Source organism: Enoplosus armatus, chromosome 9, assembly GCF_043641665.1.
Source record: "Enoplosus armatus isolate fEnoArm2 chromosome 9, fEnoArm2.hap1, whole genome shotgun sequence".
Classification (NCBI taxonomy): domain Eukaryota; kingdom Metazoa; phylum Chordata; class Actinopteri; order Centrarchiformes; family Enoplosidae; genus Enoplosus; species Enoplosus armatus.
In genome coordinates this window covers 17,881,669-17,894,740 of record NC_092188.1, presented here as the reverse complement: position 1 = coordinate 17,894,740, position 13,072 = coordinate 17,881,669, and the positions used below count along the sequence as shown (strand labels likewise).

Sequence of the window (13,072 nt, the reverse complement as noted above, 5' to 3'; positions counted from 1 at the left end):
GTGAAGCAATCTTAATTGCTATTGAGCTTTCACTGTGTTGCTCTGACTCGGCTTCATTCATAGGCTGTGTTACTTAGATATTTTAATCCACAAGCAATTGATCAGCATTTTTCTAGAAGTTAAGGGATAATTATCAGAGCATTCATATCATATTGAGTCATGGACATGATGTACAGTCTTGGCTGTACTTTCATATTCAGAACATGCAGAGACAGAGAGACATAGAAATGATAAAGCTATTACCTGCCTGCTGCTAGAGTCTGGAAGGTGTTGCGAGGCTGTGTCTGTTTCTTGATGTCTAGCAATGATGGATTAGGGTAAAAAATGATTTACAAATTGTGGATGTGTGCAGAATTGCACTTTAAATGCCACTGTGTCCTACTGCGTTTTTCAATGAAACATGTCTTTGTTGCTTTTTCTTTGTGGCACTGTGTGGCATGTTCAATACAATCACACACAAAAAGCTAAATCAGTCGATTGATTAACAGTGCTGGATCACTGAATGGTCAGTATTAATAGTGAGCTTTGTATCTGTAAACTGCATGTGAAATGGGATATCCAGCCGTTTCTCCAGAGCCACATCCTGTTATGATATTGGTTATAGCCTACCACTGTGGCAATCTGTGGCAATTTTCCTATTAATTAAGTGCTGTTTGTTCTGTAATATAGATAGCAAGACGATAACCAGGGGAGAGACAACATAGATTGGATGATAAGATATTCCTTCAGTCATTAACATTTGAAGCAGTGTCTTCCCTGCAGTGCAAGGCCCAGCCTATATATTATCCGGACACAGTCTTCTTAAAGTTAATTAATGGCATCATTAGGAGGCATACTTAGAGACAAAACAAGTTTTGCATCTGTGAGTATCTCTGCCCAGGCAGGAAGTCCTTGTTGCAGTCCCATTACCTGTTAGAAAAAGCAAATTGTTCATTTTCAGCAGAACGGTTGCTCATTAGTCCTCATTGTAGACCCTGAGCTTCAGTGAGCTTCAGTGAGCTTGGACTCTGACAGCATTTCTTCTGTGTTTGGTTTCAACATACTGTATACGTTTGCTTGTGTGAATTTGAATAATTGTTGGAGGTTTTCATGTATTTTGTTATTTGTGTATGCAGCGGAGTGTGGTGGCAGTTTCAAGGGTGAGTCTACAGGGCGTATCCTCTCTCCTGGGTATCCCTTCCCCTATGACAACAACCTGAGGTGCACCTGGACAATTGAGGTCAACTCTGGCAACATTGTCAGGTAACTCAAGTTGCTAATATCATGGTCATGTAATGCATGCATATTTATGCATATGCTGTATATCCAGTATGAATGAAAAATGGTTTGCTATTGTCATTGTATAACTTTAAGCCACTAATAACTTTTTAGAAAATCATTATAGTTTGAAATATTTTAATTAAGATGTGCAATAATTTATCAAAATATGCTAATTGTATTGAGCATCATTACTCATCAAATATGGTGTTGAGGAAGGAAACATATAGTTGGGCTTTTATTATAAAGAAACTAATGTAAGTTTAAATCAACAAAGGCAAAGTAGGACGCTCAGTGGATTTGTGTGATAAAACTAAAGGGAATTTGATTGACGTTATCATGACACTGCAGTTTATACACAAGGAAATTGCCTGAACTGAACTGATAGGAATTGATTTAAATACGTCTTAAATTAACGGAGGTTGTCCTAGCTTGACCTGACTTTAAAAGACTTAAAGATGAAAACATCCTAAAAATGTTGTAAAGTTCAGTTAAGATTTTAAACATGAAACATTCTCTTCTAAAGCTAGATGTCATCAAGAGAAACAGCCTGCAGCAGCTCCATTAACAATGATTGGGAGAGGGACTTGTAGACACTGTGACAGCACCCGGGGGAATTTTCCCGGGGCATGGAAGCATTTTTTTTTGGTTGAGAGCTCCTAGTATTACTGTGAAATAAAACCTATTTGGGCTTAGAGGTCGAAGTAAACATGGTATGATTTCATAAAGTCAGCCACACATTCTTTGTCAGAAGAGCTGCTTCAGGCCATCTCTTGATGAGATTGCAGATAAGTCTGTACTCGTATTTCTAACTTTGGCAGAAATTGATTGATGATATCAAATCTCAGTGAAATGCCCAAAAGCACGGGGACACTGTCTCTACATAGATCTCTCCTTTGAACTCAATTTAATCTTGTTCCAACCAAGTTCAGCACCCATTTTGCCTGCCTTCTTTGGAACATTTGTTTTTGTTGTATTTGAGATGCAAAATTGTGCAAGAGAGTGACTAAACCGCCCCTATAATCTGAATTAATCTCAGTCTGATCATATGTTAAATACAAAGACTTTCACACTTGAAAGTCAGAATCAAAATTTGCTTTTTTGTTACATTGTGTACATTTGATCCGGTTAGTTTTGATTTCATATTGCTATTATGCGAGCACACTAAAGGACTCTACATGACATATCCACGTCCTGTGGTCATCACCTACGTGAGTTGCGTCTCCCTATACTTGCAATTGATTGGTTTGTAGACGGCCGTGTGTCTGACATCAACGTGTTGTCAGTTCAGTGTAGCCTTCGCAGTTTGAATGAATGGAGGAAAATGAATGAACAGATTCATTTTGTTGCCTTTACAATAATATTATTCGTTGATGTCAATGAAACATTTGGTCTCCTCCTCTCCTGATGCGCTACCGCGGCTCATTTTGTTTTGTTGCGTTGTTTTTCCTTTTTCTGGTTCTGATGATAGTATGCCAGACCTTCCTTTAATTGGTCCTAAAGTCCAAACCATTCAAATAACCTTTTCACACTAGAAACGAAACAAGGTTCAATTTTATCCGGACGGAGCCAACCTCTTGTTGTTCAGCTTGTTTGGTCCGGAGCGTGGTCCAGGTTTCACACCTGTAGTTTTGGTTGGACCAAATGAGATAGGTGTGAAAGGGCCCTTAAACTGACTGAATTGAACTAAAACAAAACTAAGCCAAAGTAACAATCTCTTGTGTCCACCTCTTCCAGTCTCCAGTTTCTTGCATTCGACACAGAGGCATCCCACGACATCCTGAAGGTGTGGGACGGGCCTCCTGATAACGAGATGTCTCTGAAGGAGGTTAGCGGCTCGCTGCTGCCTGAGGGGATCCACTCCACTCTCAACATCGTCACCATTCAGTTTGAGACTGACTTTTATATCACCAAGTCTGGCTTTGCCATTGACTTCTCCAGTGAGTATTTCCCTCTCAGTAGTCGATGTACTGTAGATGTACTGTAATTTGTTTGCTTGAAAAACATCAGGTATTTCCTTTGGTTTATATGTACATAAATGAAAGGTGTGTCCTGATTGTATACTGTATGAAATGAGAAAGTGTCGTAGTAAAATTGTTAAACTTTTTTTTTTTTTAATTTAATGTTATTTGAATTTTTCAATTTTTAAGCTGTCATCATATAATAAGTTAAAGGTTAATATCATGTTCATTTCTAATCTGCATGTCTCCAATGAAGTAGGTAGTTGTAAGGTGCAGCTTTTAATTTGAACATTTCCTCATGCCATGTCGATCTCTCAGTATTTTATGTAATCTTTAACCATGTTTTGATGAGCAGTGAAAGCAGGTATTTCACAGTTCATTGCAGACGGTCTCCTGTGCGACGTTTGCTGTTATAAAAACCTATGCTATGCATACATGTTCTGCTGATGAGTTTCAAAACCAAGCACATGAGTGCAGCCATAACACCTCATGTATGATGAGTTTGTAAATGTTTTCATTTTCTTTAGCATATATATATATATAGCATGGCAGCGTAATGTAAAAATCAATGACATGGGATTCACTGCACATGTTTAAAGCTGGAGATGCACATTGTATGTAAATACCTGGTTTACCTAAGGCTAGTGGTTTTCATTTTGAAAACAGATAATCAATTGTATTTTGCTATGTATGTCATCTGTTAATCACATCACATACACTATGATCACCATTACCATTTAATTCCTCAGTTGTATTTTTTCAACATTTTTTCCTTGATGTATTTGTATTTTGGAAAAAACTACAACAAACTGCAATATACTTAACTGTGTTAAGTATCTCAATAACGTCTGTCAAGATGGGAATATTTGAAGAATCCATCACATTTTACCAGATCATTCTGTAGCTGTGGGCTGCTCCACAGCTGTGGTTTAGGAAAACAGATTAGGAAAACACGGTAGGATTTTGACTGATATCAGTCTGTAGTCTGCTCTGTGCTCTATCTCTGTTTGATCTACAGTTTCAGCTTGACAGCTGCCTACCGTATGATATGAAACTCCTTGTGTATGCATGTGTGTTCCCTCCTGTGCTCATTGATTCCCCTGTACATGGCACGTACACGTGCATTTATGTATGTGTATGTCACACGTGTGTGTCTGCCCTTAAGGTTCGCTTGCGACAGCTTGCAGAGATCCAGGTATTCCCATGAATGGCAGTCGCAACGGGGAAGGCCGGGAGCCCGGTGACTCTGTGACCTTCTCCTGTGATCCGGGATATGAATTGCAGGGGGAGAGCAGAATCACCTGCATCCAAGTGGAAAATAGATACTACTGGCAACCCAGCCCTCCAAGCTGCATCGGTGAGAGAGAGGGAGATAGTGTGAGTTAGAGAGAGAAGGGGGGTGGGGGGGGTGGAGGAGACAGAGAGAGGTATATGGACTGAAGGAGAGAGGGAGAGAAGGTGGGAAGCGTAAGGGGATCAGAGTGAAAGAGAGATGGTGAGAGGAAGAGGAGAGAGGGAGTTTTTCTATTAACTGCCTGTAGCAAAGACTATAATTCTCTCTCACTGATGTCTTAAAAATATGTGTAGGATAAACAAGACTCTTCAGATATGTTTGAGTTGTTGCCAACTCTTATGTGGACAAATCCACTTCTGTAGCCAGTCAAAGACCTAGTACTCTACAGCCTCCCAACACATTGTCTTATTAGAGCTTAACAGCTAATTACTTTACAATGCAACTAGAAATTATTACACTAAGTAGGTCCAAAGAAACCTAGATGTTCTTGAGTTGCTGCCAACCGGTCTAACTGAGGGTTTTTTTCTGACCAGGAAAGAGCTAGGCTATTTGTAGGTCTTGCAATGCAATTGCAAGATCACCTGATTCAGCATAATATAATGACACCAGAAGCAAGTCTGTATGAGTGAAAACTTGATGTAAATGTCAGCAGTCTTTATACAAAGTGTTACCACACCAAGTAAGAGCAACGTACTCATCAACGTGTCACTGACACTTCCTCATAGCGGAACATGACAGCTGTTAGTTTATTCATCAAACTCAACAAATGACAAGTTAAGCCTTTCGTGAGGATTTAGGACTAGGCACAGAGAGTATCCTCTGACGTGCAGAGGCACTAAAAACTGTCATTAAAAAATCACAAACTTAATCCATCCAGCTAAATCATACAGTAGAGCAGAAATGTCCACATTTATTAGTTGATTATTTAATTGTCATAATATGTTGTTAGTTTTTTATCTGCTTCATCTCTGTAGTCGCAATGAGATACAAGAGTCACGTATCAATAAACAGCTATTATCAAGATTACATAATGAAGCAATAACTGAAATGTTCACAGTTTGTGACACTTGGATTGTTGAAAGAGTTGCAGAAGTTTTTGCTTGAATAATTTATAGTTGGAAAATCTATTCTCCATATTTATCATATTTTATACTTATCTGATATGTACAACTGCACAGGATGGACTTTGTATTTTTGTGTGCAACTGACCTGTTGAACACTGATAAAACACTAATTGGAAAATGTACCAGACAGATCCAATGCCCTGGTAAGACAAGAAAAATAGCTCTTTTAATCATAATGTAGGGAAATAATGTTATGGTCTCTCTAATGCCCTGGTTTTTGGCCTGATGTCACTGCAGTACCTGATGCTTGTTGCTGATAGAGGTTGACAAAGGTCATAGAATTGACTCAATTATATTTAATGACCTGCAAGTGCTTGTTCCTTGTCTCAAACTGAATTCCGCTTAGCCAAAGAACTGCAGCAGGTCAGGCACCTGTTAAAGATTTTCTTTGTGATGACTGTGTGCAACTTTCTCATCCATCTCTTCTTCCTTCTACTTTTATCTGTCAAGCTCCTTGTGGTGGGAATGTGACTGGATCTTCAGGATTCATCCTCTCTCCCAACTACCCACACCCCTACCCACACAGCAAAGACTGCGACTGGCTTATTGCTGTCCACTCTGACTATGTAATTTCCTTGGCTTTCATCAGGTAATATGATGTCCATTTCACTTTGTTTATCTGCTTTTAGTCAAAACATAAAACAAAACTACACCAGCTGTCTAAATGGCCAGATGAAATGTAAAAAACAAGCTTATTTTGTCCCAGTTACATTTGAAAGCACATGGGTTTGATACATTCTTTACATGTGTAGAGCATCTAAGTTGTTTGAAACAATTATATTGTAATAAATGTAAGGTTTCTGCAAGAACAGTGGCTCCAATAAAAGATACTGGAGATGATGAAAATACAGTGTTGTCCTTTTAAGTACATGGTCCAGTAGCTTACAAGATAAAGCTTTCCCTAAACCTGAAACCTGTGGTATGTTTGTAACCTACCTGAAACAGAATGGAGTCAGTTCTCAGTGGATGCACCGCGGCTCAGGTTGTGCCATGGAATTGCTTGTTTTCTGCAGTGGAACCAGCTATAACGTCATAGTATTGAGCAGAGTTGGCCATGTGTGTTAAGCAGAGGACCTGAATGTGAGTCCAGGTGTGTTGGGAGATAGGGGGAGAGCAATAGTGCCTCGACAAACACATAGAAGGCCTGGTACTTTGCAGAAATGTAGTGAACCAAGATTTCTGGATGAAAACTGTATATTGCAGGCAGAATTGCGATATGAGTGCAACTCGTTTCCTTGGCTGAATGATACTCAGACCTTAAGCTTTACATTATTAATTGCAATCCAAGCGTGTAGCAGCAATACTGGCAGAGAAAACTCACAGATGGGCCTGAGGGCACTTTTCATGGGCAGTGTTACTTTTGACTGTTGACTATTATTTTTATAGTCGTATCATGAAGGGCTGAAGAAGACTCCCACACACTTTCCCTCTTCTTGAGGTGAAGGAGAGAAATTCACCATGTTTCTTTTTCAACTTTGTCCTCCAAAACAAACATCTAATAGAGTTAGCACAATGCTGCGTTCTGGCTGCCTTGGGAATGCCAAATGAAAGGATGGAGTTATGATTTTAAATTGGAGTTGCCTTGATCCAACTCAAATGCAATTATCTCCAAGCTATTTACATTTTTGTCATAAACCACGCTCATTATTTTGAAAACAAATGCTCCTCTCTCTCTCACTGCGGCATGTGATTTGATATACAGCGCTACAATATGAAACGATCTTTTCACACTGCATTGCCATTGCCGTCTGGGAAGATTTTGTGCCAGCGCAGTGTCACAACAATTTAATCTCTTCTCACCTCTTGGGGGAGATATCTTTTTTTATCTCTTTGTCTGGAGATGCAAAACAAATCGCTTGGCGTGACTCACTTCTAGCACTGCGGTGCACACTCTCATTTCGAAACCCTAATGCATTCTAAAATCTCACATAGAATCTGGTGGTTAAGACTTAAATAATAACTGTTTTATCTCTCATTTGTGTGTTTCTTGTACTTGTCACAGCTTCAGTATTGAGCCAAACTATGATTTCTTGTATATCTACGATGGACCAGACAGCAGCTCTCATCTGATTGGCAGTTTCCAAGACAGTAAACTTCCTGAGAAGATTGAGAGCACTTCCAACTTCATGTATTTGGCATTTCGCAGCGATGGCTCTGTGAGCTACACCGGCTTTCATTTGGAATACAAAGGTACTCTGAATGCAAGTGGGATTCTATATGTATTTTCACAGAATATGTTTATGTATTTTTTATGTTCATGTAGCTGGGGATTTAGTTGGATACATATGAATGAGAAAAAACATCTTTAAAGTATGCTACTACACACAACTTTTTCTAATTTTGGGGCCAGCTGTGAGAATAGCCTTTGATTAACCCATATCCATTTCCACCATGTTAACATGTTATGTTTTAATAACAGTTTTGTTAAATCAAACACAGCCTTGCAGCCTGAGTAACTATTTATACCATCTCTGCATAATTAGAAGCCCATCGCATTTGAGACAGTTTTCACTGTTCTTAAAGCTTTGTTCTTTTGATTGACAGCAAAACTGCGGGAGGCGTGTTTTGACCCAGGGAATATGATGAATGGCACGAGAATGGGTACTGACTACAAGCTGGGTTCTATGGTGACATTTCATTGTGAGGCTGGCTACCTGCTGCAGGGCTACTCCACTCTGACGTGTGTCATGGGCAACAGCAAGAGACCAGAGTGGGACAGAGCCAAACCAAGCTGTCAAGGTGAGAGGCAACACTTCTACATTAATGGAAGGCCTGAGTAGCAGAGAACTGCACTCCAGCTGTTTGGTCAATATTTGACACGATGTGATACCAGGACTGTGCTGTGGAAAAATAAAGTTTGAAGTTGAAGTGTGGTGTACACTTCTCTGGCAGAACGCAAGAAAAGCAAACTCAGAGGAGAAAAGTCGATGTCTTAATCGATGTACTTAAATAATTGCTGCAGATCATTTGTTCATTTGTCATTGTTCATATCTGTAGATGTAAAACATTTTTTAAAAAAATGAACAAAATGGAGTCTACTGCAGTGTCCCAAAACATAGCAAAACTATGTCTGTAATGAGTGGCCATTTCCAGAAACACACACTTGTGTATGTCAGGTAATGGGGTGTGTGTTCGTGTGTAAATTACACATAAATTATACATATTTGACAAGGTGGATATCAAGTTTTCTAATACGATAACTTTAAACATCAGACATCAATTGTCCTGGCTTTTGCCAATAGGAAAAAATATTATGTTCAAAATTGTATGTGTTTTCTCTTCTCTCCAATACACACCCAGATGCCAAATATGGTTTACAACAGCTGAATCCTATTGGTCTAAACAGACTAAGTCATTGCCCTTTCAGCACAATAAACAACTAGATCTACCAATGCACTATTTCAGGTTGTAAATTGATCAACCCATAAACCCACCAATAAATTGACCTTAAATATAAAACCTGCAGTTCCAGTTAATATAAGCAGATTTATATTAGCTTGAAAGAAATGGTCGATATACAAAAGCAATATTAATACATTCATGATATGCAATATCCTGACTTTCACAAGAAGTGAGGCAACCTTTTGGTTAAAGTAAAATAAAAGAGACTAATTTATGGTATAAGTATGAAAGCCTCAATGTTTGATAGAGCCTACCTGGTCTACAGAATTAATTTTTTTTAAACTAAGCGTAGTTGAAGCAACCTCATAAAGTTCTGACTGAAACAAAGTCCATTTTATAGTTGTTGGAATTTTACAATTTCAGTGTATTGCAAAGACCATAATATACCAAGTATAAACTGTTCACAGACAAATCTACAGCGTAGGCATGTCATAGAGCTTTTCAGTATCCCAGTGATCACAGTGTCAAGGAGGGAAGTGAGAAAAGATGCAGCTACCCAGTGCTCCTCCCCATTGTAGCATTACACCATTTTTAATACTCCTCAAAGTATTTAATCTGCCAAGGTTGAATTAGAATTCAGCTCTTCAGCAGTGGGGAACGGGGTCACCCACTCTCACACCAGGGAGCTATTCATTACTTTTACAGGTGGCACCTGTGTAACTTTACTGGACAGCCCTGAGGTTATGTGCTTTATTAAAGGGTCCATCAACAACTCTCCATTTAGTATTTTCACTTTGAGACCAGATTTGGACTGATGACTTACCAGTCTTAAGGCTCAATCTAATGGCTTCAGCTGCCCCAACATATGGCCAGCTCTTGTCCCTGAAGTTGATAGCATTTCCCAAACAAGCAAAACATGCAGTTTTTGCCAGTAATTGCCAACAAGACTGAGTCCTATTGTATAATTTGTTGTTGAATGCTATTGTGGAATACAGCAATCACACTGTAATATATAGACATGCTAAAAATGATATCTGTATCCCTTTCAAACTTAGTTGGTCAGGGTTTAAACATCTGGCGATCAATGTGACCCGCGTTTTACCTTCTCTCTTCTCGGCTAATTTCTCTCCCTTGGTCACTCCGGTCAAGGCTGAGTTCCAGAGGTCCTTGCCTCTATCATTGATGGGCAGAATTAATGCGATACGGATTACATTGTAACTAGAGCCAGACCAATGTTTGCGCACTGACATTATTGGTCGATGTTAGCTTATCACAGATATATCTGTCTAGGCATACATGCCGACCGATAAGGAAGAAACTGCAGTACAGAAAAGCCAAAGATATGTTTGAGTGCTCAGTATATATTCACAATTCTTTAATAACCAAATTTAAGGGATCGGGAGAGAAATCGGAGATCAGTTATGCTGGTCATATTTTACATTTCCATTTAATCCACTGTCTGTCCCCATTTTAGCATCTCACCCAATACATTCAACATATTAGATTTGTTCTATTGTGCTGTGATGATCTAAATGAAGTGGACTGAGGGCTGGGTAAATATCCTTCATAAGTAACCAGTTTCTCTTTGTAATGATGCAGCATTCCCATGTTTTTAAGTTTTTCGTTGTGTGGATTTTGAAGATAATCTGAGCTGTCTTGAAATGAAACCTAAGACATCAACATCTTAAATGTCATCCTGATTCCCAATATCATCATATGTATATCATCAGTACCCATCAGTCTTTTGCAGAACGCAAAGTAATTTTGCAGTGTGCCCACTTCTCGTTAGCACTACACTCAGCTGTCAGAATGGAACCATTAAAGTATATCCTGAGAATCCCTTCCTTTCCTTGGTGCAGCTCTCACCTGCTGTTGATTGACAGTACAGTGTGCCCTCCTTCCCATCAGCAGCATTCTCAAATTCATCACCCACTACGCCACTACAGCTCCCATTCTGTCTGACAAATCAGCTTGAATTAGAGTCCCACATGCCGTCATCACATGTGTTGTGATTACATGCCTCTTGCTAGTCCAACAACTAAATGCGGATAAACTGCTGATCCATCTTTCTGCATTAGCGCCTCTGCTCACTTTTGTTCATCTTCTCCTGTGCTGCTTGATGAAACGGCAGTGACATGTGCATTGTGTGGGCCACAGGGGGTTCAGAGCAGCTGGTGACAGCTTCCCTCCGACAAATGAGTGTGTGTTTGTTTACAGTCGAGGCTCCCCCACCTGATGGCTCGGTCCGTGAGGTCTGAGGCAACTGCGTTAAGAGGGCCTCATGGCAAATTAGGTACATCATTAAGCCCAAGATAGGACTGTGAGATGCGACGCAGGTGCAGGACAGACAGAGTCTGCCAACACTATGATGATGGTCCAAGTAAAAGTTTACGAGATTCAAGCATGCAAGGGTATGACTTTTGTTGGGAGCTAATAAGACGTGTTGCTACCCCCCTCTTGTGAATGGGATCTTCATGCCATACTTCATGCTTCATGGCATTAGCAGTTTTAAGCGCATTACTGCTTGCTAACTTGAACGGATAGTCTTTTCAAGATTGTAAATAATTATCCAGTGACTTTAAAACAAGAGCAACTGGACTTTTTATGTGCACAGTCTGCTGACTGAAAGCCTTCGACTGGAGAGTTGAATCTGAGTTTCTCAAAACATGCTGCTGGGTGATATGGGCTGATTACAGTCCCAGGCATGTGGAACTTTTGTGATTGTGTGTTTTGTTGATTGATGGTGTTTTTACGTATTTTGAAGGCAAAAAGTACTTTTCCTCTCTGGTTGTTTCCCTTTCAGGTTTTCACCCTGTAAACACAACTCAGGCTTCCTTTTCTCTCTTTTTACAGCTCACGTTTCTTTTGAAAATGTCCCCAAAGTGTCTTTCAAGTGTCAAATTACTTTGGTATGCGGGCCAAAATTATATTTGTTAGCAGCTGAAAGTTCAAAGGTGACTTTTCATCTCATTTTGTGATATGAACTGCTTACCTGTGCACCTGTGCCAGTTAAATTGGATTTGCTGATTGTACTTTATTGCCTCATTTCCCCAGGTATTATAAACTGGTTGTTTGACATTTGTTAACTGTGCTTTTCTGTTGCTTCCCTTCCTGTCTCCAACAGCTCCCTGTGGAGGTCACTTCACAGGTTCAGAGGGAACTGTGCTGTCCCCAAACTACCCACATAATTACACTAGAGGCCAGAGCTGTGTCTATGACATCTTTGTCCCCGGGGACTTCGGTAAGCATTTCAAGCATTATTTTTGCAGAAAATTGTTGCTTACAGTCTGTTCAACTGCTGCTCATAGCCAATATGTGGTGACTGTTTCCAGAAATATTTTTACTTCAAACATGAAGTGAGAGGAGGCGGCTAAGAGAGATAATTGTTTGTGTTTTCTGTGAGTTTTCTGTTAATGATGAGGATAAAGAATAGTCTGTGAAGAAATGGAGGCTTATCCTCAAAGCTGGTCATAGGTGACATAGTACTACCAAAGACTTGCAAAATTCATTTCCATGTAGCGTTTAATTATGTTTCATGCATTTCAGTGTTTTGTAAGTTTGGATTGGTATGTTGATGGTTACAGCCATTGACACACAGGTTAAATGCTTGTCTGCTGCTGGATTAATATTCAATCCCTGTATATGTCATATCTGACAACTGGACAGTGAACAAGACATTGGTTACGACTGGTTATGACTAGCCAAAGGTCAGCGAAGGCCACTGCTATTCCTCACAATGGTGTGTGTCAAATGAAATCAAATTGAATCAATACATACATGTTAGAATTCCATACCAACATAGTGTTTGTTACAAACATACTAACTGCTGAACTCTTCTGGCTGTTTCTGTCTCTTACGTATGAGTTGTAACATAACCTGAATAATAGCAGTGTTTGGATTCTAGCAAGAGGCGTGAAAGCACAAAACAAAAATTGATTGTGTTGACATGAAAAATGCTCTGTACCGTAGGCAATGGAGAGGAAGGTCAAGCAACGGAGGGCTGCGGGCAATAGATGGAGCAAGCAAATGTATGGGTGCTCAGTTTATCCAAGCGCCTCTGTATATACATAATTCAGCAAAGATCTCCAGAAGAC

General features: G+C 39.7%; 1 protein-coding gene across 1 annotated transcript in view; it reads left to right on the top strand.

Annotated features, from left to right (window-relative positions):
• Positions 1-13,072, top strand: part of LOC139289917 (CUB and sushi domain-containing protein 3-like) — a 201,014-nt gene that overhangs the window by 86,203 nt on the left and 101,739 nt on the right. Inside the window, exons 26-32 of the mRNA XM_070911585.1 lie at positions 1,116-1,242; positions 2,995-3,197; positions 4,384-4,575; positions 6,087-6,225; positions 7,639-7,826; positions 8,181-8,375; positions 12,103-12,219. Of these exons, the coding sequence (XP_070767686.1) occupies positions 1,116-1,242; positions 2,995-3,197; positions 4,384-4,575; positions 6,087-6,225; positions 7,639-7,826; positions 8,181-8,375; positions 12,103-12,219 (1,161 nt within the window). The remainder of the gene's footprint in view (positions 1-1,115; positions 1,243-2,994; positions 3,198-4,383; positions 4,576-6,086; positions 6,226-7,638; positions 7,827-8,180; positions 8,376-12,102; positions 12,220-13,072) is intronic.